Here is a 26,990-nt window from a genome sequence, read left to right on the forward strand (position 1 = left end):
GTGAAAACGACCTCAGATATAAACATAGATGAGTACTGAAATCAAGTATCGAACTGCATCACAGAATCTGAAAAAGAAACTATTCCATCTGTGAAAAAACACGAACCAAAACAAAAGTGGATGGATGACAAGATCTTGAAACTGATGAATGAAAGACGAAAACTAGAACGCAACAGCAATGAATATAAAGAAGCTAATAAGATTATAAAACGTGAGTGTAAGAGAGCAAAGGAAGATTATATTGAACATGAATGTCACAGAATTGAAAGACTAAAACAATCTAACACCAAACAATTCTACCAGTCAATACAAGATCTAAGTGGAAAACGCCCAGCCTTGGCAAGAAAATGCGTTAAAGATGCAAACGGTAATATACTTATCGACAACAACGAAATTTTGGAATGTTGGGCAGTATCCATAAAAAAATCTATACGCGGATGACAAAAGAGGGACAAAGAAATCTCTACTGCGAACACGGGTCCCCAGATTATGCGAGAAGAAGTAGAAGCTGCTTGCAAAGAGATGAAAAAGGGGAAAGCAGTAGGCCAAGATAGCTTCTCAATAGAATTGATTGACGCCCTCGACGATCTGGGAATAAAAATTCCCACAAAAGCCTTTAATGTCTTATATGAAAAGGGTGAATTGCCTAATGTCTTAAGACAATCGGTATTCATTACGATACCCAAAAAAACAAGGAACTATTGACTGTGACCAACACAGAACAATCAGCATAATGAGCCAGGCCACAAAAATTATGTTAAGAATACTTATGAAAAGAATGAGGAGCAAGATCTCTCCATAGATGTGACGAGCAGTTTGGTTTTGTTAAAGAAAAGGGTACAGTAAATGCAATCTTTACATTGAAAACATTAATGTAACGGTCAATCGAAAAACAAAAATCACTTTATCTATGCTTCATTGATTATTCCAAAGCTTTTGATTCAGTACAGCACGATACGCTATTCAAAATCTTAGAAAATATCGGTATAGACCTTCGACTTGTGAAAAACTTACATTGGAATCAAACAGCGTGTGTCAAACTGGATAATGAAACATCGGACTTCTTTAACATTGAAAATGGAGTAAGACAAGGTTGCGTCTTATCACCGGACCTTTTTAACATATATAGTGAAATAATATTCAAAGAAATTGAAGATATGAAAGGCGTCGTCGTTGAATGGCAGAATATGAAAAGCATAAGATACGCAGACGATGGCACTCTGATGGCCTACTATCCAGAACACGTGCAGAAAATCTTAGATATAGTGGTGTGCAAAAGTGAAGAGATGGGCCTGAAACTAAATATTAAGAAAATCGAATGCATGGTGGTCTCAAAGAATGACAACAACACGACCTTCCACTTGTCAAGCAAAGGAGAGACCATCAAACAAGTAAAGAAATTTAAATATTTAGGCACTATCATCACCCATGACGCACGTGACATAGAGGATATAAAACAAAGAATAGCAATAGCAAAAACGTGTTCCATAAAACGCGACCAGTTGTGTCAAGCAACAACCTAAACTTAAAGACCAGAATGAAAGTAGTAGAAACATATGTTATAAGTACCCTTTTATACGGCTGTGAAATGTGGACGCTTGACAAAGAATGTACGAGGAGGTTATAGGCATTTGAGATGTGGGTATATAGAAGAATGAGGGTATCATGGACAGACAAGTATACGAATCGAGGAAGTGTTGGAGAAGGTGAGAAAGGGAAGAATACTGATCGATAACATCTAAAGAGGCAGTTACGGTTTCTGGGACATGTGTGGAGACGAGACGGAATAGAAAAGTTGGTAACATCTGGGATGATCGAAGGAAAGAGAGCTAGAGGAAGACAAAGAATGACTTATCTAAATAACCTAAGAATGGCCAAATGTGACTTAAAAAGCAACACAGATTTCATGCGCACCGCAGAGGATCGTGATTCGTGGAGACAGCTGACCGGAAACGTGCTCAAGAGCGCAAGCCACGATGGATGATATCCAGAGTATGACAATGAACTGGCAAAAGGCCAAAAAAAATGTGTTGAGACCAGCGTGGCTCAGCGGTACGGTCTTTGCTTAGAACCAGAAAGGTACCGAGTTCGATCACCGCTGTTGCGCTCTGTGATATTGAGCAAGTCGCCTCGCCCTGGCTCAATTTTCGGCGCTGCACTGCGGCTGACGCCCGGGTTATTCCAGTCTTCCCTTGGAATAGACCCAAGAAACAAATTTCCCCTATGGGATGAATAAAGGCAATTATCTTTTTTAAAGTGCATTTTTTTGCGCAAAACAAGTTTGCTATATTTGAAACTGAATAATTTAAATCATATTTTAATCGTTTGAGACGGATGAATTAATACTTAGATAACCACGCCTCTCGGACAGTCGTCATAATGTAAACAATGGCAGTGATTGGTAAACTACACAGGCTTTACTATCGGTGATATGTGTCTAAGTAAAATACCCGCTGTTCTACCGCTTGAGCAATATAACCACCACGGAAATATGTGTGTAAACCAAGGACTACTACTGGAAAGGATTGACATGTGGAATCTTCATTCCCCGCTAGTGGGGGCAATTGGTTGGATAACGATTTCAAGCAAAACTACTACTTTTCTGTCTTGGTACAATTTCCTTGAATGCGCAATAATTGATTCTGTTATTATAATTTCGGTACTTTATAAGAAATTGGTTAATTGGCGGCCAGAAGTGTTTTAAATAATATTTCTTATGTCTTGAATGATATGAAAATATACAAAAAGTAGTGAACTATCAACAATTTTACAGGAAAGTATGAACTATTTTTTATGACGCCCTCTGACAAACTGAGTGATTGGGTTTGTTATCATTTTTTAAAATCGAAATTACGAATCTGCTTTCAATTCCTTTTAATAACTATGGCTAATTTATCGAACCAGAATCTTTGAAAAGTGGTAAGTACCAATAATAATTGCGTAATGATTATTTAAGAAATGTTTAGCATCTAGCTGTAGTTCCTGCAGACGATAGTTGGACCCATTGTCGTGCTTGCTCTGTCGAGTCGCACAGATATAGGGATCAGACTGACATCCTGATTCGGATTTACTGTTTATTATATTATTAAGGCCTGTGGCTTTAACTTTATATTTATATCTTTTTTTCTATATGGTTAACTGATAAATATTGACTTTATTGTATTAGTCTAGTGTATAAGTCTAGAGGGTCCTTTGCTCGTCACGTCAACTTCACAACTTGAACAGTCCTTTCTACTACTAGAGCAGTTGCTAGTCATTGCTATTGCTAGTTAGTTAGAATAGTTAGTGGGTCTGACATTACCATATATGATGGAACTAGGACTCTAAATATATAGTTATGCCCATTACATGGATCTGGTGTTGCTGATCTGACTGTCAATCGTATGGGACTAGTACTCTGAATATATAGATTTTCCTCATTGATCTGAGATGTTACTGTTACAGTTACACTCACTCAACTCACTCACTCTAATTATCTCTGTGACTGTGGCTATGGGAGGTAATTATGGATCTGATGCTACTCCATTGGTCGAAAGGAATGAACTAGTTGTCTGAATATATAGTTTTGTCTCAATGATCTGAGATGTAACTCTATTACTATTAATTAACTCTTGACTACATGGAAGGGGACTATGGATCTCATTCTGATGCTACTCATTGACTGTAAGGAATGAACTATAGTTATTAGTCAGATTTTTTATGAATGGCGCATATTTTTCTAGTTTTTCTCAGATGTCCCTCTATCAAAAGTTGTAAAGTTGTAAAACTTTGTGTCAACCTCCGAATCAATTTCTCTTAACTGAATAAAGACTTTGGCCCGTATTGTGATGCCATATCACAAAAAAGATTTCTTCTTCAGGACCTATAAAAGGATACTTTAAAACCGCTGTCATAAAATTAGAGATTTTACACTGCTAAAAATGTAAACATTTTCGCAGCACAAAGCAAGATGAATTCATCGTTTTTCAAAATAATCTTGTGACACGGTAGTTCCGGCTAAAAGCAACACACATTAACTGTTATAAAGTAACAACTAATGTAGTTTGCATCCCATTTTGACTTTGTAATTTATTGTTTTTTATTTACATCACGTCGCAATCTCCGAAGACTGATATGAATCTCTAGCTTTAACTCGTTTGAACTAGTGATTAAATACTCAATAATTGTCAAATTAACAATGAATGTCTATATTTAACGTTGAAAGATTGTATCTATGCATGGACGTTTCACACAGCATTTTAAGTTTTCTTTTCAACCTATAAGGTCTTCAACAATACGATATGATACGGAATCTCTATCGGTTCCTCTCTGGTAAAGCTGCGAAAAGAAGTTTACTTGTATCTGTCGATAAGCCATTAAAGAGGGCAGCTATGGAATTGGAATTTCACAATCAACCCTGAGTTTCGCATGTTATTGTTGTTGAACACAAGCACATATTTGTGGAAACACTGTATCATAAATTGATGAATTTCTACTTTTGACTGGTCTACATTAAATTTATATAATCCTCTTTGGCATAAATACCAAGCTATTTCTCAAAAATTTGAAATCAAAATAATGTTGGAAGCGCGTAATGTTCACTTTCATGTGTATTCATCAATAACGTATATTAATTGTTATAAAATGTAAACATGTCTGTCGTTCCTTCATATTGGGATTCTGTACGAACATCATATAAGTTTCAATTAACTGAGCATTCCATTTTAACAAATTCTTTCAAAATGGATAAGCGGAAAATCATATTTTTGACACTATAATCATATTTGGGTTCCGACCTTACCAGTTATCGATTTTAATATAGCAGTAATAAGCGAAATACTTTCCTATTGTATTAAAATTCGTGAAAGATATTTTTTATTTGGACAAAATGATCCAGAGGTTCATACACATATTTGCAGCTGTACATCGTGAACAGCTGAGAAAAGAAGAAAAAGGCGCGCCCCTTATTAAAAATCCGACTATTGTACTCTGAATATATAGTTCTGTCTCATTGATCTGATATGTTACTTTATTAATTAACTCTGTTACTATGGAATGGAATGGAACTATGAATCTGATGCTACTCCATTGACTATATGGAATGAACCAGTACTCCGAATGTTTTGCCTCACATGAACTTTTGCCTCGTGTGGGTCTGATGTTCATGGACGTGATTTGTTAGCAAATTCAAGATTGGGAAAATTGTGGTGTTGCGAATTGCAATGGTAACTACAATAAATCCAACAAATGTGTGTTCAGATTGCCTAAAGAGGAACCAGAACGGGAAACATAGTTAAACAAACTCGCTTCTCATGATGATATTGAACCAAAACCGACAGAATTTGTTATTTGTGAAAGACATTGGCCTGCAGGTGTTCCAATGAAAATTTTACCTGGCAGACCGATCGTCCCTTATAGGGATGAAATAGTGTTCAAAAAATTTTAGAATTAATAAATTCGAGAGATCCTAATTACAACTACGATATATGTAGCGCATTTCTTAGTAGATATTTTGGTATTCATCTTTTTCTTAAGATCATCCGCCACAGATTACCTCCCTTTGTTGATATTGTACATCTCCTTTCCCCTTCATCTAATTGCTCACCTTCATCCTCATCATCACTTTACATGTACATTCATTAATCAAGCTTATAAATAAATCATCCCGAATCAATCACTATAAGGTCAGTTTTTAGAATATCTAACTACTCGTCCTTTCCGTTTCTTGGCTACTCTTATTCACTGCTGATAATCTCTTCTTCTAGGTTCCATGCCTGGTCCAGGCTTCGGATACTGCATGAATTATCTCTCTCCATTCCTCCCTGTCTCTTGCCTTTTCAAACAGCTCTTGGATTGTTAGGCTGGTGAAGCCCTTCAGTTGGTCTATGAGTGTTTTTCTTTGTCTCCCCCGGGCGCGTTTACCAGGTATTTTTCTACAACTTGCCAGGTATTCATTCTTATCTTTCCTTACTATGTGTCCGAAAAAGGATAGTTGTCGATCCACTATTAAGGGCATTAGTTTCCTTTGTTGGTATGTTTGTTGTAGCACTTCTTCGTTCGTTTTGTGTGCAGTATACGATATTCTCTGCATCCTTCTCAAGCACCACATTTCAAAAGCTTCAATGTTCTTTTGTGTTTCTGCATTTGTAGTCCAGCTTTCGCATCCGTATAACAAGATTGGCCACACGTAGCACTTCAAGACTCGGAATCTAATCCCGAACGACATCTGTTTGTTTTTCAAAATGTTTCCCAGGTCCATGAAGGCCTGTTTGGCTTGAGCTATTCTTGCTCGTATGTCTCGGTTACATCTTCCATCTGTTGTCACTATTGAACCTAGGTATTTAAAACTTTCTACGTTGGTAAGTTGCTCGCCGTGAATCGTTATATTGCAGGTGTTGTTGTTTTCGGGGTTTTTCTGTATTACCATGCATTCCGTTTTGGTGATATTCACTTCCATTCCCTTGGCTTCACTATCTACTACCACTTTGTCAACAATCTTTTGAAGTTGGATTTCTGATGTTGCAATGAGTACCGTATCGTCTGCGTATCTTATATTATTTATGTTGTGACCTCCCACTTTTATTCCCTCCATATTATTTATGCCCCTCATGATTCTTTCTTGGTATAGATTAAACAGATCTGGTGAGGCAACACACCCTTGACGGACTCCTTTCTTAATAGGAATGGAATTTCCTGTAGAGTTTCCGATTTTGATAGATGCCTGCTGGGTGTAGTATAATGTTTGCATGAGTCTGAGGTCTTTCTCATCAGCGCCAATGGAGTGCAGTTGTTTTAGTATTTCTTCGTGGCGTACTCTATCAAAAGCTTTTTTGTAGTCGACAAAACAGAGGTATAGTGGGGTCTGAACCTGTATAGCTCTTTCACTTAAAACACGGAGGAGGTATATTGCGTTCCTTGTCCCTCTGTCAGGTTGGAATCCATATTGTTCTTCTGCGATTTCGGGGTTAATCTTATTCCTTAGCCTGTTGATAATTATACGCAACAGTATTTTGTTGATGTGGCTTATTAAACTTATAGTTCTAAAATTTTCGCATCTGACTGCACCTGCTTTCTTTGGTATTGCTATGAAAATAGAGTTACAGAGATCTTCTGGAATTTTCCCAGTATTGTATATATTGTTGAATAATATGTGAAGTTCATCAATTGCTAGATCTCCTAGGCTTTTTAATACCTCTACAGATATTTCATCAGGGCCTGTTGCTTTACCATCCCTCATTCGTTCCATGGCATGTTCAATTTCACTTTTGGTGATGTTTGGTCCGCTTAATGGTTCTTTGAATTTCAGTGGTGGTTCATTTCTATTTGGATCATTGTACAGTTCGCCTATGTATTCTACCCATCGGCTTTCTATATGTTGTTCTTCAAATAGCAGTTCCCCTTGTTTGTTTTGGATACAACTTCCTGCTGCTTTGCTTTTCCTTTTCCCTGATAGTTCTTTTATTCTTTGGTGAGCTTGTTGGGGGTTGGGTTTGTATTCTCTTTCGATTTCGCAGCATTTCCAGTCTAGATAGTTCTTGTGTGCCTCGATGCATTTGGATTTAATGTGGTTGTTCAATGTTTGGTATTCTGCAGACCCTCTGTTGCATTTTCGTCTTTCTTCAAATAGGTTTAGAATTTCATTTGTCATCCATTCCTTTTTGCTGTTTATTTGAGCTATTGGTAAATGCTTTTCTGCAGTTGCTTTGACACACTTTTGGAATATATCAAATTGTTTTTCACATTTTTCGTTATCAGGTTCACTTTGGCTTTGTATCATGAGTGCATTTTCAAATTCTTCTCTCATTTTTGTTTGTATGCCATTGTCTTTGCATAACCTGTAATCCCTCTTTATTCTACCAGCTGTTCTCTGAATAGCTTTAAACTTTATCCTTACTGTACAAACAACTGGGACATGGTCACTGTCTACATCGGCGCCTGGGTAGGTTTTGCAATTTAATATGCCATTTCTGAATCTTGATGATACTGCTATAAAGTCTATCTGGTTCCTTGTTCTGTCCCCTGGTGATTGCCATGTCCAGATTCTTCTTGGGTGTTGTTGAAACCAGGTGTTTGAAATCATTAATTTATTTGTTCTACACCAATCTGCCCAGATGTTTCCTCGTTCATTTCTGTCTCCGAGTCCATGTGGTCCGATTATGTCACCATCTCTGCCTCTGCAAATCTTAGCATTTAGGTCCCCCATTACCATAAGGACTTCTTGTGATTTACACATTCGTTTTGCTTTGTCTAGTGGATGGTAAAACTCTGTCATATCTGCATCTGTCGCCTCTTCTGTTGGTGCATAAACTTGAATAATATTGGTGTCAACTACAGGTCCTCTTAGCTTAACCAGCAAAACTCTGTCTGAGATTGCTACGTGCCCTTTGTAAAATTTGGTTGATTTTTGGTCTAAGATCATCCCTACTCCTTTTTGGAAAGAGGTTCCACCACTCCATATGATCTTATATGTCATGTTGTTTTCTTGTTTTGACATGGTTCCCTGCTCTTTCCATCTCATCTCTGCCAGGCCAAGAATATTTATTTGGAGCCGTTTCATTTCTTTCAGAATGTTGTTTAGTTTTCCTTTTTGGGCACAGGTCCTGACATTCCATGTCCCAATTTTGGTTTTGTCACATTTGTTAAATTTATTTCGCCTAGTAACTGGCTGACGGTTCGGTGTGACCTGACGAACATCACGCTCCCAACCGAGCGAGGCAGCAGTCTTCCGTGAAAACATGCTCCCCTTTACGCTGTCACCGTTTAACTTTCGACAAATGGATGATGCCAAGTCTGCAAAGATAGATCATCATCAAGCCCTACTGCAACCTCCTCGTGGTGTCGAACGGTAACAGGTCAAGCTGGCCAACTGCAGAGGGCGACAAGAATAGGCAATGGCAAACCATTCTTGTAACTTTGCCGAGTTAACTGCATGAATAAGTCCAAATAAAACACTGCTGATAATAGTAATCATGAAATCTAAATATTTTTTTGGACCTAGAATTCACAATCATTCTCTAAAAAGGTAGATCTTGCCATATAATGCCCCTGCTGATATTTTGGTTTGAATTTTCTAGATTTTTAGTTGGCCCCCACTAGCGGGAGCTGAAGATTCCATATTATGTCAGTCCTTTCAGTATAGTGGTCCTTGGATATTATCTATACTTCTGCTATTTATATCACTGTGCGTATACGTTTTATATATGTAATTTTTGTATATCTATTTGTAGCGTGTATTCAACATTACACAGTGATGAAAATGCGAGATATAAATGCCATGTATTGTAATTGTTATTATTATTATTATTATTATTATTATTATTATTATTATTATTATTATTATTATTATTATTATTATTATTATTATTATTATTATTATTATTATTATTATTATTATATCATTATTATTATTACTATCACCATTATTATTATCATTATTATTATTATTATTATTAGTAGTAGTAGTAGTAGTAGTAGTAGTAGTAGTAGTAGTAGTACTATCATTATTATTATTATTATTATTATTATTATTATTATTATTATTATTATTATTATTATTATTATTAAACGTTTAAGTCAGCACAAACTTTTGTATCAGGGTACTTTGTCTGGGTCTGGGTATGTTGTGAGTATTTTACCTAAACACAAAGCATCAATACTATGCTGTTACGATGGCCGTTTATTGAAATAAGTTATTTTTCAGCAACGTTCCCCAATTCCTGTGATGAAAAATCAGATCTATCAACCCCAAGGGTTGAATTAATTCAAGAAATCTACGTGAATTTTCACTCAATCTAGATGGATAAAAATTATTTTTTTTTAAATTGAGCATTTATATAGCGCCATATCCACTTAACGTGCTCAATGCGCTTTACAAGGGGTCCCTGGTCAACAGCAACATTTAACATGTAGGACGAGACATGACGCTTGTTAGGCGATATTACAATTTTTCGGACAAAGACAACGCTGTTAACGGCCAGGTACTCATTTTACACCTGAGTACGGTGAGAGAATGTGAGTAAAGAGTCTTTTCCAAGGACTCAACTATGCGCCGAGCGCGAGGCTCGAACCCAGGACCTTCCGATCCGAAAGCGAGTGTCATACCACTAGACCACATAGCCGCACGGATAGTCAAAATCAAATGCGCGTGGTTTAATATTTGTATTTTTTTTTAAAGAGCTGGATTCACATCATTAGTGTAAAGCAGTAGACGGCTAAGCCACGATCAGCTCGTAGTCAAGAGGAAGAAGCATCACTTTCACAAGAAGATAAACCTGGCTCACATTTCATTTGTCGACTTGAGAAATGTGACCCACAGTGTCACACCGGTATTATGTCGGTAAGGAAAATTGAATTCTTTGCCACAAATATCAAACTTGGGTTTCATTTCTGTACGTTATGCTGGAGTATAAATGCTAATTCTTGCTTTACAAAAACTTCTAAGGTCCAATTTCTCATCAGTCTATCTCTAAATTCAATTTTTGGGGTCTGAATCATTCCGACATAATACCGTTTTGAGACGGAGGGTCACAAATGGCCAGTGCGCTTGATATCAGGGTTTTATTTTTCTATTATAAAATAAATACTCAGAAAAGATTTGGACCTTCGACCATCCCAAAAAAGTGCATTCGAGTAGATGAATGGATAAAGTCCAAGCTAAATGCAGGATACTGATAACATTAAGAATATTATTTATACCCATTAAAAGACATTGCATTTGAAATCGCCAGAAACCGACAATAGTCACACAAAATCAGAAATTTCTTCGAATTGACTTTACCATGATAGCAATTGGATTCAATAGTCTGATGTCACGTCGCCCAGCAACGGCGGCCATCGTGGTTCTAAGCAAAGAAATTCGGTACTTTTTATTCTTCATGCTGGCTAGAACTTTTCATATGTGTTGTGATCATAATGTGTAAAAGTCAAAATATGGTCAGATGTATAATGTTGTTTTTTTTCTCTGGGTACGTTTTTATGCTCGTCGAAGAAAGATTTCATAAGGGCGTCCGCAATTGTTCCGATAGTTTAGAGCCAGTTCCTAAGTTACCATGCGTCATTACGAGGGGGTGACGTTACCACTGTTGAAGTGTATTGGTTTACGAAAAACTATTATTATGGTGTCTGTGATAGTGAGTTGGCAGGGAAAGACAAAATTACATTTTATTGACCGTTCAACCACAAAAGAGAACGCGCAAAAGTATGTCACCTTGTGAGAGAAAAAAACCCCAACTTATTCCAAACTTTAATTCGTTTTTCATCAAGACGGAGCAAGTTTCCACACTAGCAACACTGCAGTCTTACTTACTTAAGAGAAAATAACATTCGATTATTTTCTACAGATGAATCAGGTCCAATGAGTCCTGGCTTATAGGGACCTAGTCACGATTTACACAGAAGCAAATTCAAAATGAATGGAATCGAATTATTATTCAATACATTAGCAAATCAACTGGATCATGGAAGCTGTGTAAAGCAATAATATTGGGGATCGCCAGATCACATCAGAATTTGAGATTAACGTAAAAATCTTTGATATGATAAATTTATGAAAACCATCGTCAAATTAGTATTTTCAACAACAACAAAAATCCTGAAAGTCTGTATACCTAATTTTCATAAAGTTGTTTTGATTGTAATGAAATTCCAGACTTGCATCAGTTATGGTCAGGTGGCTGTAGGCTTCTAAAGTTATACGGGCGTTTCTCGCACCCGATATATATATATATATATATATATATATATATATATATATATATATATATATTATGTATATATTATATATATATATATATATATATATATAGGTGTGTGCGTGTGTGTGTGTGTGTGTTTGTATGTTTGTGTGTGTGTGTGTGTGTGTGAAACCTCTGCTTAGGAAAAATTCTACATCACCACAAAACCAAATATGGCAACATTCAACAAAAGAAACAAACTTACATCTTCATGCAGACACAGAAACAAACAGTTTTTATGCCAAAAAGTACAATGCCAACGAGAAATTTTTAAAAAAATTGAAAACGCATAACCATCTACTTCCACTTTTACTTCCTGAAGATAGCGAATACTTGACATGATATTGTAGAAGTTGAACAAAATTACACTTAAAGTATATATATATATATATATATATATATATATATATATATATATATATATATATATATATATATATATATATATATATATATACATATATGTATGTATATATATATATATATATATATATATACATATATATATATATATATATATATATATATATATATATATATATATATATATATATATATATATATATATATATATAGACGTTTGAAAAAGAGACTCGTCTCGAGAGTTTGTGTCTCCAATTAGGATATTTTATTTTTGTTGTTTAACTTTTATAAATATTCAGTACGAATAGACAATACAAGCTACAAGGCTCTATTATGAGACAAACACTGTAAGATTTTGTCATTATTACGTCCTGAAAACAGACAATATCCAATTCAATAACGATTAGAGAGGTATCCGTTCGATGATCAATAACTTTTTATTGACACACTAAATGTATACATAAAATAGAATAAGACGTAATTCAACATACATCAATAAAATGATGAGACTGATGTTGGTGGTGAAGAATTTAGATATTTAAATTATAGTTGTTAAAATTACAATAACACCATGGAACTGATGATAACGACGACGATGATGATGATAATGATGGTGATGGAGGTGATGATAATGATGATGATGATGATGATGATGATGATGATGATGATGATGATGATGATGAAGATGGTAATCATTATAGAAATGTATTGATAACGATAATAATTGATAAAAATCTAGAAGACCAAAAAAGAATCATGAAGATAATAACTATAGAAATAATAATAATAATAGTAATAATAATAATAATAATAATAATATAATAATAATAATAATAATAATAATAATAATAATAATAATAATAATAATAATAATAATAATAATAATAATAATAATAATATAATCACTGAAAAGCAAAGAACCACACACAAAAATTAACAGGTCCATCACAAATGGAGATGCTTTTAAGTTTATCTTATAATAATAATAATAATAATAATAATAATACTTTATTGCATCCCAAAAAGGAAATTTTTTGTACAGACGTGTTATAATTTACACATAAGATAAAATACAATGGAAATAGGATGTATATATATAAAAAAGGAGCAGCTCTATAACCAGAGCTGCGCTTTATAATATGAATAATTTCAACACTGTAAAATAGTTAAAACTGTCACTATAAATTGAAAATTGAAAAGATTGCAAAACAAATAAATTAATAAATTAATATTTATATTTTTAAAAAGTAAAAATGAGAAATAATTATATAAAATGATTATTGCTTGTTGTTATAAAGCCTAATACTGGACGGCAGAAAAGATTTTCGGTGTCTCTCTGTTTTCGTTGAAATAGAGAAAGGGCGACCACTTCTTTCTGACATAATAATTGATGGTCTTAGTGGATGATACTGGTCATTTAATATTTTAGTTATTTTATTTATACAAAATTTCTCGTATAAAAGATCTACATCGTCAACATCATTTATATAGCGTTCAATGGATTTTTTAATATTTGAATTTATTTTGTTCCTTTCCACTGCTAAGCAATTGCCTCCCCAAGCTGTTATACAAAATGACAAAACACTTTCGATTACTGCTCTATAAAATAATGTGCAGAGGGTTTTATCTATTCTAAACTGAGAGAGTTTTGATAAAAAATATGTACGTCTGCACATCTTATGCCTAATTATTTTCAAGTGTTCATCCCACTTGAGCCTGTCATCAATCGTTACACCAAGGTATTTGTAGTGAGGAACTCGCTGGACGAATTGGTCCTTTAATTTTAACGGTTCTATCGGTTCCTTCACTCTCCTAAAGTCAATCACTAGCTCCTTTGTCTTGCTTATGTTAAGCTCTAGGTGGTGGGCATCACACCAAGACACAAATCTATCAATTTCTTGCCTATAAGCCACTTCGTTGCCATTTGTTATGAGGCCTTGAAGAGCGGTGTCATCTGCAAACTTTATTAAAGGTACACTCAAGTTTTGACTTCTACAGTCATTCGTGTATATTGTGAATAATACAGGGGACAATACACAACCTTGAGGAGCGCCAGTATTTGTAGTTATACAGGAAGATTTGTTTTGCCCTAATTGAACATATTGTGCTCTCTCCGTAAGAAATTCGAGCACCCATCAATTTATAAAAAAACCGGATTAACACTGTTGTAAAACAACTTTTTAAAAAATATGTCTTCAATCGAGATATGAAAAGGTCATCAGCATAAAACCAAAAAAAAAAAAAAAAAAAAAAAAAGCAGGAAACGATTTTTTCTTCTGTTATTCCAGTATTTTTCTAGTCTCTGGTAAAAAGCCTACTTTCGATGGAGAAAAAAGGTACCTCAAGTCTATACTCATTGAAAATTGTCTTCACATAATATTTATTTTGAAACCTATCGTTAAGGACATTGGCTTGGTAGCTTTTGATGAAATGAAATGAGTTATTATTGTAAAGATTTTTGTTTTTACATCAATTTTTTTCTCTCCATATTTCAAGAGGTGATTTCATTTCATTTGGTGTTTTTTTTTAAAGGGGGGTGGGGGTGGGGGTGGTGTTGGGGGTGGGAGGGGAGGGTACATCCATTCAAAATCAAGGTAATAAGTAAATACAATTCAGACCATCGATCAATGATGTAGAAACGACAGCGAGACACATTACTGCTGTTTACCGTTCACAGAACGGATCTCTTCTTAACCCTCTCCTTACAACCTACCTACAGCTAAATCGTCACATTTGTTACGACACAATATAGGGAATGAGATTAGCGGAAGAGTAGCGTCCCTTGATTGGACGTCACCGGTGGAGAAGTTATTTGTAAACAAACCAACTACAAGCCAAGCGCTCCAAATACAAAATTTATTATTCATATTTCTGTACAAAAATGCATAACGTTGATTATGATATGCATTTTTGTACAGAAATATGAATATTTTTTTTAATTGGAGCGCTGGGCTTGCAGTTGGTTTGTTTACAAATAACTTCTCCACGGGTGAAGTCCAATCAAGGGACGCTACTCTTCCGCTAATCTCATTTCCTATACATTTTTTTCTTATTTAGATTTATTTTGTAGATCAAATACTTTGAAGAATGATCTTTGATTATTAAGATCTTAAAGTTGTTTTTTAGAGTGCTTTTTTTAGTTTAAATATAAAAATCAATTTTTCTGCTGGGTAAGCCTGCCATTTTGGGAAACTACTGAAGAGGATCGGTAAGGAGAGAGTAAAGACATTTCCAAAACAATTAGCATGTGTGTAAATCATTCTCATTGCGGTGCAGTCAATTGAAATTGAGCAGACTTGCAGCAAGTAACGCTATAAAAACTGTTGTCACAAAGTTCTGGCTAAGAATAGTCGTGGCGCCATCACAGTCACATTTACTCCCAAAGTCAATTCCTGTGGTGTTACCCTGAGGGGGACTGACCTTTGGAGACCCATAGGCGGTACCCAGGTCAGAACCTACGCAGTTATGGCACCAAAAGTAATTATCAGGATCATACTGCTTTTTGATGTCCAACAACCTGAGGGATGGAACAAACAAACAACAACAAAAAAAGAATGTTTGAAATGAAAATTAGAGAATTTATAGAGTGCAATAATTACTAAAAAATACTCAAAGCGCTTTACAGGGGTTTTTTTTTTAGCCGACAGCAACACTTAACATATAAGACGAGACATGGTGCCTATTAGGTGATGTTATATATATATTTTCTCCGACAGAGAGAACGCTATTAAAGGCCAGGTACTCTTTTAACAGCTGACTATGGTGAGAGAATGTAATGTGAGCAAAGAGCCTTTTCCAAAAAACATACGCCGCTCGGAGCGGAACTCGAACCCTAGACTTTTCAATATGAAGGCGAGTGTCATACCACTTGACCACACAGCTGCAAATGAAAAAAATAATTGTAACACATCGATTAAAGGCAGTACTAAGTATTTGTGAACCTGATGCCAGAAAGGGGTTTAACCAGTTAACTGCCGTACTCTAGAAATACGCGTATTTAAACATTTTGGCCAGATAACTCGTTCTTCAAATATCGACGGATTTAAATGACCCTCATCTTGGCAAAACTATCAAGCCTGGAACTTTAGAAAGACCTCACGAGGTCTCAGGTTTGAAATTTATTGCCAAGATGAGGGTTATTTAAATTGATCGATATTTGAAGGACGAGTTAGTTTTCAGGCCAATTTGTCTAAATACGTGTCTTTCAGGAATATGGCAATTAACTGCTTAATGTTAAAATGGCCAGGAATGTGAAATGTTGCTGTAAATCCTTTATTAATTCCCCCTACTCTATTCCTTTTTTAGAAATAATAGGTTGAGGATAAACATTATTGCATGGGGCCCATGTTCAATTTTTGCCAACGAGCTCAGAATTTTACTAACCAAATCAAAGTCATTAAAACATCTAAAAGTTTTAAGCTTTGTTTTACATATACGAGTCACATGCACACTTTTTTAAAAATTAAGGATAATTCTTCACCAGTTACGGTTTCTGGGACATGTGTGGAGAAGAGACGGAATAGAAAAGTTGGTAACATCGAAGGAAAGAGAGCTAGAGGAAGACAAAGAATGACTTATTTAAATAACCTAAGAATGGCCAAATGTGATTTTAAAAGCAACACAGATTTCATGCGCATCGCAGAGGATCGTGATTCGTGGAGACAGCTGACCTGACCGGCAACGTGGTCAAGAGCACAAACCACGATGGATGAAGTCTTCACCCATCGACTCAAATGGATATTAAGAACATCTGCAAGAGAGTCGTCATCCCTGGGAGTTCGGTCCAAAGACGAGTGTCATAGCACCAGACCCCATAGCCATCCATAGGAAACAGTGACTGATCACAGTATGTCATAAACTCATACAAGTATTTACCAAATTTGTAGCTGATTATTTCTATTTTTAAAAAAATGATGTGCAACCTTTAAGGTGCCATTGGAAAAGCATGAAAAATAGTCTTGTAAAATTAAGAATTAATGTGGGTTTTTTAAATTTCAATGTTTAATTGCACTTGAGAAAATATTACATGAAAATATTTAAGTGCAAATTTAATTTTAAAGTTTTCTCGAAGAATGGAGGAATAAATCAACAATCGTAACGTCAGGAAATCCTAGTTTTCTCAGGAAATATTTTTTCACTTCAGTCAACCTTCGAATTCGTTCATTTCTCACTTTATCTTTTTTTTTTTTTGTCCAACAAAGTGACCATCTCAACATCCTCATTTCTTCTCTCAACTTCTTTATCTTGTTTCTTTGTTGTAGCTGCTGTCTCTAGTCCATATAACATTCCTAGTCTTACAACTGTTGTATATATTTTCCCCTTCAGCTTTACGGAAATTCGTTTGTCACACATAACTCCAGTTACCTTCCTCCAATTATTCCAGCCTGCCTGTATCCTCTTCTTAACCTCCATCTCATTGCCCCCAACTCCTTGTACAGTAGTTCCTAAGTATTTGAATTGGTTTGTCTCTGACACATCCTCTTTCGCCATGATTCAAAAGTATTTCCATCGACATGTCGAGACGATATTATTTTCTTCAATTTCACATTTATTGTGTCAGTGCACGATATAATCAGTCGGAAAGTGAAAATTTTGGATTTGCATTTTTTATATTTTCTGTAAGAATATGCTCTCCAGAGCGTTTTAATCTTCTTTGGCGTAAATCGGGTGACTTTTCATGAAGTTATGGTCGGATGTATGGGAAAGGTGTCCAGCAACTTTTCTCAAATTTCATATTTTTTCAACTTGACTAGCTGTAAAAAGTATTTAGAAGTGAAATTGAGCTTTGATATTTCCCGAAGATGTACAAAAAGGGTTGATTTAATAATTTATGACAAGAACTCATTTTTGATAAAAATTGACCTTTTAACTGAACTTGGCAATATCTCAGTTCAAACCTTTTCACCATTCGACTGATTATGTCTTTCACTGTAACATTTGATAGGTTTCTTACTTGTCATAGGTCTGCTGGTCCTTCCAGAATAGTTCTTTCCAATTATCCATATCTTCCGCTGGCTCATTAAAATAACTTCCCTCTCCGTACTCGTACAATTTCTCAGCCATAGCTAAAGCCTTCGTGGTTTGCTCCGCGTCTTCCGCCGGATTATATGCCCACCCTCTGCCGCATGATGCAGAAAACTTGCCACTTCGGAACCAAGGGTTGATTGGAGTAGCTGGCCTTGCGTTAGCTTCCATCTTTGAACCTGACAACGGGAAACACAAGTGTGACGTTAAAAATTGCTTCAAAACTCATTGGAAGTGTTAAACCACTCTTCCGAAGGAGCTCGTGTAAGTGATCTTCTGGTTTCAGAGTGATGGCATCTTACGATGGTCGTCAATAAGAGATCATCCATCATCGCTCTTTTACGTCCCATCTTAATAATCAGCCTATACATTCTGCAACTAAATAGTTATGCCACCTTAAGATTCAATTTGTAACCTATTCAGTATTAGTCCTCCGAAGGATTGGTTACATTCACACTTCCAACGAGTTTCGAACCGCAAGAATGAGAAAAGATTGATTTGAAACGGACATTGAAATATGCGCATCAATATGGAGAATTTCAGGCGCCACCATGTCCACTCGTCTTATATCTCAATACTTAATAAATAATAATAACGGCACAATAAAATGCGAATATTGCATAAAGAGGGTAAAAAGTGAGTTGGCTTTAGTAGTTCCCAGGCAAGCATACAAGTTTAACCCTCTCCATACCAACTACATGAAAATCGTCACATTTGTTACGATACAATGAACATGTTTCTTAATCAGATTTGTTTAATACATTAGGCTACAAAATCTTACGAACAATCTTTGTTTTATAAAGTTTGCTATGATGCACAAAAATGTGCATATCTATATAGTATGTACGTAATTCTATTGAATCTGAGTGTGAAAAGTCAAGTTCTGTGTTGGTAAGTAGATAGAACATTTCTGGAAAAATCATGATTATGGTTGGTAAAGAAAGAGTTAATAGTTACGATATTGAATGCAACTCTCTATTCACTTTGTTTTGGTTGTCATCGCCATCTATCGTAACATAATCGTTAGTAGTAGTAGTAGTAGTAGTAGTAGTAGTAGTAGTAGTAGTAGTAGTAGTAGTAGTAGTAGTAGTAGTAGTAGTAGCGTATGGCTACACCTCCAACTTTATTTCGTCAACCCAGCTTCAAAAGTCTTCCTCTGCCCTAAGGACGGTTTCGTAGCCACCTTCAAGTGACTGGGCAGTGGAGGACGATGTGATCGCTGGTCTCTGGGGCTGCCTGACATTTCTGGCAGGTATCACTGTTTCGAAGTTTCCATCTGCACATATTTGATGTAGTTCTGCCATGTCCAGTTAAGTGGCGATTTGAGGAAGTCCAGTATTTCCTGGCGTTATTGAATGCAGGCACTCTTTTGGTTGGATCTTTAATGATGTTTCCTCCTCTTGGTGTTTCCCTGTTCCACATTTCTCTCCAGTTTTCCTCCACACTGAAGTCTGCCATTTTTGTTAGGTGGAAAGGTCTTCTCGATTTGAGTCTTGTTGTTGAAAGTGTCTGCTTTATTATTGATTTTATGGGAATGTTGTCTGTGGCTTCGTCAATCCTTGCATGCATCCTTTGATTAGCTTCTTGTCGTCCAAGACTTGGTGGTGCAATGCCGCTCAGTGTTGGGAGCCACTGAGTTGGAGTTGACTTGAGACATCCTGTTATAATTCTCATTTATTCTCTTAGTCGGATGTCAATGCGGTTTACATGTGGGCTTCTCATCCAAACAGGGGCACAATATTCTCCGACACTAAAGCACAGTGCCAAAACAGACGTTCTCAGTACCTGTGGTGAGGCTCTCCAGGTTGTACTTGCTCTTTCTAATATTAAGACAGTACATAACTCACTAAAACCTAACACCGACTAAATCCGTAGTTTACCAGGGTTACTTTTACCTCATGCCTATTTATTTCATTTTTATGAGACAAATTATAGTCGTAGTATCAAAGCTAATGTTCTAAATTTTTACATGTTAATGGTAGTTGAATAACACTATGCCATGCATATAGATGAATAAAACTATCTATGCACATCTAATTTTTAATGCATTTTTTTTCAATTTTGAAGTGAGTGAGTTAATACATTAATGCGGCATGTCAGGGTTTTAAGAGATGTATATTTTAATTGTCTTTGCTATTGGCTCAACAAGAAGGGTTTAGAGCCAAAACGTTTCGTGTTTGGTATTTTGTTCTTTTCCGAAGCAGTTATATTCATAGTTTTTCACGAGTTTACGAAGACAGCATTCTAGTTACGGGTTCAATACTTCTCACTATGCTTCAATCATTCTTCTAACACACCATAGAGATCAAAATTTCTATTCCATGCAGTACTGGACGCATGTTTAAAATAATATAAGCGAAATCACATTAAAGATATAAACTAAAAGGCACGAGACCGAAAAGTATGTTCAGAAACGACTTTAGTTAAAATGGATCTAAAAAAGGAAATATTTGGCCAACCACCAATAAAAGGATTTATGTTGGGGTGGCCACTATACTATATATTTTCTATTTAAAAATATATAAAACGTACGTTAAGTGATGAATATAAAAAAAACGCAACTGTCTGAGCCACTATCATCACTTACAATGTAGCTTGACCTCAAATTATCACTGTCGGTTTTATAATCTTCAGAGTTATTGCATTCAAAAGCTGATTCTTCGTCTGAGTCAATCTTGAGAATTTATAGAAATCTCAATTTTTTCAATCGGCCTTCATAGTCAGAGGGCATCAATATTGTCTTTGCATTATAATCTTTCTTCTATTCCGCCACGACAACATAAGATACCGTCGCCTCGGCTTTACACGAAGGAATATACATAATTCATCAAACAAGATGTTTGATGTCAAGAGGAATCAACCATGTTGTCCAAGTGAGCAAATTGGGGGGTTGATAATCTTGCTTAAGGAAAAAACACGAAAGTGCCTGAAGCGGGGCTCGCTCGATCCCTGGACCTTCCGGGTCACAGTACAACGCCTTAACCCTCTCCTTACCAACTATAGGAAAATCGTCACATTCGTTACGATACAACCAACCTTTTTCTTATTCAAATTTCTCTTGTACACCATAAAATTTAAAGAAAATGAACAGTGTGTTGTAAAGCATGTTTTGCTAAGAAATTATGTATCGCAAGGACATACTGCTATTATGTATGAGTGATTAAAAAATCTATTTTTGTGTTAGTTGGGTGTGAAGTTTTGGGGAAAATCCAGAAAATGGCTGGTAAGGAGAGGGTTAACCACTCGGCCACTTACTTCGCCACGTATAAACTTAAGTTATTAAAAACACCAACCTCCAATCATAGTCAGGGTACATCCAGTGCCATCAGCGGCGTGATCATAGAAAAAGTCAACCAGCTTGTCCAGTTTTGCGTTGTCATTGATAGTGGACGGCTGGATGAATGTGTTGGCGACGTATTGACTGAAGTAAAGAGTGTCCTTTACGGTCTCCTGTAATAGTTAAATAGAAAATAGTAGTTAATAGTAATAATAGTAAATAGTAAATAATGAATTTATATAGCGCCTAAACATCCACGTTAATCGTGCTCTGCGGCGCTTTACATAATAAAAATATAAATGTTGAAAAACAACAAAATTAAAAATCACGACACTACATGATACATAATAAGAATGCATACAAAAAACAAAATCAAAGCAATATCTATTTTATGACATAATAAGCCTCGCGGAACAACTCAGTCTTCAGACATTTCCTATTTTAGGATTAGGAAATTTATAGACAGAAAAATACCGCTATATTAGAACTGAATATAACAGTTTCAAAAATAAACAAATAAATACCAAAACACGGAACGTTTCGGCTCAAAACCCTTCTACAGCCAACAACACAACAAAAAAATAACAATAAAGACATAAGTACATTAGAGAGATCTCTGTCGTCTATCTGGAATTTAGTAATGTATTATGTCTTTATTGTTTTTTTGTTGTTAGCTGAAGCTGTATTGACTGAAGTATCAAGCGTCCATTACGGTCTCCTCTTTTGGGATTAGGAAATTTATAGACAGAAAAATACAGCTGTATCAGGATTGAATATAACAGCTTCAAGATTGAACAAATAAATACCAAACACGGAACGGTTCGAGCTCAAAACCCTTCTTCAGCCAACAACAGCCTACTCGTTGCTGTTGGTCAGGGACCCCATGTAAAGCGCTTTGAGCACGTTTAGTGGATATTGCGCTATATAAAAGATCAAGTTTTATTGTATTGGTTTTTGATTTTTTTAAATTTTTTTTTAGCCGTTATGAAGCAATCCTTGTGAGTTTCATATAGCGCAAAATCATCTAAAACGTTTTCAAAACGCTTAGCAAGGGCTTCCCGTGTAAAGAGGGATCATTCAATGGATAGGTGAGATATTATGTTCGTGAGGCAATTTTTCGAAAATGAAATTTCGACTGAAATTGCTATTGACATTAGTAAGATGATCATCATCAAGTGCCAGGCCTGTAGCAGACATCGGCGATCATGTCCCTCCAACCATATCTGTCCTCAGATCTTCTCAATTGCTCGATTCCTGTTCCTCCTCCACCAATCCATCCGTTCAGATTGTCAATGTAATCTGTCCTTTGTCTTCCTCTTCTTTTCTTCCCAGCAATTTTACCCGTAAGTACCATCTTTTCAATTCCGTTTTTTTCTGTAAATATGTCCGAGAAATTTTAACTGTCTTTTTCTGATGGTGTTTACCAAAGTTGGTCGTACTCCAATTTCTTTCAATCCCTCCTCGTTTTTTATTTTATCTTTAAATGAGATTCAAAGAATTCGTCTATAAAACCAACTTTCGGCTGCAGTAATTCTACGTTCACATTCTTTGTTAATCTTCCAACACAAGCTGCCACAAAGAAGCACAGATCACACGTATGATTTCATTACCCGGAGTTTTGTTGCCATCTCAATGTTGTGGTTGTTCATGATTTGCTTTAATTGATTATATGTGTTCTTTGCAAAAGAAATTCTTCTTTTAATTTCATGGGTGGATCTACCATCAAATGTAATAATGTATCCCAAATATGTAACACTTTCAACTCTCCTGATCTCTTCGTTTTGATAGGATAATTTGGAGGGTGGTTTAACATTATTTCTGCTCAAAACCATACATTACAGTATGATGATCTAATGTGCAAAAGAGTATTTCCCAAGCACAAAATTATGAGCCTCCTATTCATTGAATCATATCCTAGACTTAAAGGTCTCAGACAGTACTGTTGAGTAAAACCTGGATTTTACTTTAATCTTTTAATCGCTGAATAAACAGAAATAGACAATATTACATTATATTTCGAACAGAGACAACGCTGTTAACAGCCAGGTACTTGATGTACATCCTGAGTACGGTGAGAAAATGTGAGTAAAGAGCATTTTCCAAGGACTTAATTAACGATGCGCCGCTCAGAGTGGGACTCGAACCCTGGACCTTCAATACCACAAGAATACATAGCCGCTTCCTTTCCCACTTCCTTCCCATACCCTTTAACTCTTTCAACCCTAACACCGACTATATCCGTTGTTTATCCAGGTTACTTTTACCTAGTGCCTATTTATTACACTTTTCTTAGACAAATTATAGGTATACTATCAAAGCTAATGTTCTTTATGTTTACATGTTAATGGTAGTTGAATAAAAATATCATGGACATGCTCATTTTTAATACATTTTTTTCCAATTTTTGAAAAGTATCAAAAATGTGTTAACTCTCTCCTTACCAGACATTTTGAAGATTTTTCCCAAAACTTCACACCCAACTAACACAAAAATATGTTTTTTTAATCATTCAAACACAATAGCAGTAAGTTCTTGCGCTACATAATTTCTTTAGCAAAACATTCTCCACAACACATTGTTCATTTTCTTTAAATTTTATTATGTATAAAAGAAATGTTAATAAGAAAAATGTTGGTTGTATTGTAACGAATGTGACGATTATCATATAGTTGGTAAGGCTATATGGTCTAGTGGTATGACACTCGCTTTCGGATCGGAAGGTCCTGGGTTCGAGCCTCGCTCGGCGCATAGTTGAGTCCTTGGAGAAGGCTCTTTACTCACCTTCTCTCACCGTACTCAGGTGTAAAATGAGTACCTGGCCGTTAACAGCGTTGTCTCTGTCCCAAAAATTTGTAATATCGCCTGACAGGCGTCATGTCTCGTCCTACATGTTATGTGTTGCTGTTGGCCAGGGACCCCTTCTAAAGCGCTTTGAGCAAGTTTAGTGGATATTGCGCTATATAAAAGCTCTAGTTTAAGGAGAGGGTTAAGCCTTTATTTTATTTTATTTTTTTTCGACTGACCTCATATTCCAAGAACGTGTCATACTTCGTATTTGGCTTGTATATAGGATTAGTGTTAGACAGGAGGTCATCAATCTGGAAAATTGTAAAAAAAAAAAAAAAAATTAATTTAATGGGAACGATTCAGTATAAACCAGCAGAAAATAATGCATATTGACCTTTAACCTTCACCTCCTGTCGAACTGAACTTGTATTGCGTTGGTTCACCGTAACTTGTTACGTCACTTAAATGATAAAAACAAAGGAGAGTAATAATATAATAATAATAATAATAATAATAATAATAATAATAATAATAATAATAATAATAATAATAACAATAATAATAGAAATAAAAATAATAATGGTAATAATAATAATAATAATAATAATAATAATAATAATAATAATAATAATAATAATAATAATAATAATAATAATAATAATAATAATAATAATAATAATAATAATAATAATAATAATAATAATAATAATAATAATAATAATAATAATAATAAAAATAATAAAAATAATAATAATAATAATAATAATAATAATAATAATAATAATAATAATAATAATAATAATATAATAATTCATTATTATATTAGTTTATTATATTATTAATATTAATTATTATTATTATTATTATTATTATTATTATTATTATTATTATTATTATTATTATTATTATTATTATTATTATATATGATATTAATAATAATAATAATAATAATAATAATAATAATAAAATAATAGTAATAATAATAATAACAATAATAATAATAATAAAAATAATAATAATAATAATAATAATAATATTTATTATTATTATTTTTTTATCATCATCATCATCATCATCATCATCATCATTATCATCATCATCATCGCCATACATACCTCCTTATAACTGGCAGAACCATCGCTCCCTTGGTGGTTCAAAAACAAGGAGAATGAGCCCTTGAATTGTGTCAAAGGTACGGCATCTCCGCTAACGATGACGTATCCACCCCAATCCTCGGATAACTTACTGACTTCCTGTAAGGCCTTCTTCACGTCAGCTTCGAATATACGATCACCTGTTTCGGGTATTGTAAATATCAATAAAATGAAATAAAAATAAAATAAATAAAATTCCCTTTATTCATCCCCAAGGGGAAATTTGTCTTTAGGGTCTATTCCAATGGAAGACTGGAATCACCCTGGGATCAGCAGCAGAGCAGCGCCGCAAAAAGTGAGCTAGGGCGAGGTGACTTGCTCAAGGCCACACAACGCAGCGGTGGGTGATTGAACTCGGTACCTTTCGGGTAAGAAGCAAAGACCGTACCACTGAGCCACGCTGCCCAAGGCACTCTTGATGATAAGGCATCAAGGAGAATACCAAGCACAAAATACATTTCAACAAATTATCGTCTAATGTTATCTCTAAATGTCACCCCGAATCTTTAATATGTAGGATGAGGTATAGAAATAGGTAGTGAAGTGAGTAGAAAAGTGCTAGAAGACAATAAACAATAAAAACTTTGCGGCGATGGGGGCTCGAACCCACGACCCTACTGGGTACTATAGGCATTATAATATGTTGAAAATTGTTGTGCCTGCATGAATGGAATGTGTCTGTTGAATGGTCCAACTGGGACAAAGCGACGAACACTGGGCCCTCCGAGCTATCGGAAGAGGCTCGTGGGGCTATGTGGTCTAGTTGTATGACGTACACTCGCTTTCGGATCGGAAGTTCCTGGGTTCGAGCCTCTCTCGGAGCATAGTTGAGTCCTTGAAGAAGGCTCTTTACTCTGATTCTCTCGCCGTACTCAGGTGTAAAATGGGTACCTGGCCGTTAATGGCGTTGTCTCTGTCCGAACAGGCGTCATATCCCGTCCTACATGTTAAATGTTGCTGTTGGCTAGGGACCTCTTGTAAAGCGCTTTGAGAAAGTTTTGTGGATATTACGCTATATAAAAGCTCAATACAAAAGCTCAATTTTAAAGTGCAGGAAAACCACCGAGTCAGAACCCAGCAGGAGTCACGACATGCGTGGGGGACACAATGGACTAACTTCCTATAGAAAATAATCTAATTAAGAATCAACCCATGTTCCAACTCTGGGTAGAAAGAGTTCGTAAGCGAGTAATTGCGATCAATATAAGATAATGTCAATCCAAAATTATACCAAGGGTAGGAAGGATTCGAACTTTGAACAGCCTGCCTGCGGATGTAATTAGCTCTGAAAACTTTAAACAGTTCAGGGACAGAATTGCTTCTGGGCCACCCTAAACACCAACATGCACATCAAACTTGGCATTACAACTCACGTGGTTAAGAAGAAGAAGAAGAAGAAGAAGAAGAAGAAGAAGAAGAAGAAGAAGAAGAAGAAGAAGAAGAAGAAGAAGAAGGACTCTGTAATACGGGTGAGCAACCAGCCTAGGAGGACACACCAAATTAAAAACAAGGGTAGGCATGACTATTTGGCTCAAAAGACCAATAAGCCTAGGTCCTCCAAGTCTTTGTGCTTCGCATATTGGTAATAACCCAATGCTAGAAAAAGCAATGCAATATAGAAACAGCAACGAAAGACACTAGTAAGAATTGACGAACACTGGACCCTCCGAGCTA

At 35.5% G+C, this 26,990-nt stretch overlaps 1 protein-coding gene across 1 annotated transcript in view; it reads right to left on the reverse strand.

Annotated features, from left to right (window-relative positions):
• Positions 1-15,232: 15,232 nt before the first annotated feature.
• LOC144957225 (uncharacterized) overlaps positions 15,233-26,990 on the reverse strand; it is a 33,319-nt gene continuing 21,561 nt past the window's right edge. Inside the window, exons 6-10 of the mRNA XM_078888296.1 lie at positions 25,278-25,456; positions 24,399-24,473; positions 21,392-21,548; positions 18,028-18,277; positions 15,233-15,591 (exon numbers count right to left, since the gene is read on the reverse strand). Coding sequence (XP_078744422.1) covers positions 15,351-15,591; positions 18,028-18,277; positions 21,392-21,548; positions 24,399-24,473; positions 25,278-25,456 — 902 coding nt within the window. The 3' untranslated portion in view covers positions 15,233-15,350. The remainder of the gene's footprint in view (positions 15,592-18,027; positions 18,278-21,391; positions 21,549-24,398; positions 24,474-25,277; positions 25,457-26,990) is intronic.

The sequence above is a fragment of the Berghia stephanieae genome, chromosome 11 (genome assembly GCF_034508935.2).
Source record: "Berghia stephanieae isolate SIO BIC M18660-M18661 chromosome 11, UCSD_Bste_1.3, whole genome shotgun sequence".
Classification (NCBI taxonomy): domain Eukaryota; kingdom Metazoa; phylum Mollusca; class Gastropoda; order Nudibranchia; family Aeolidiidae; genus Berghia; species Berghia stephanieae.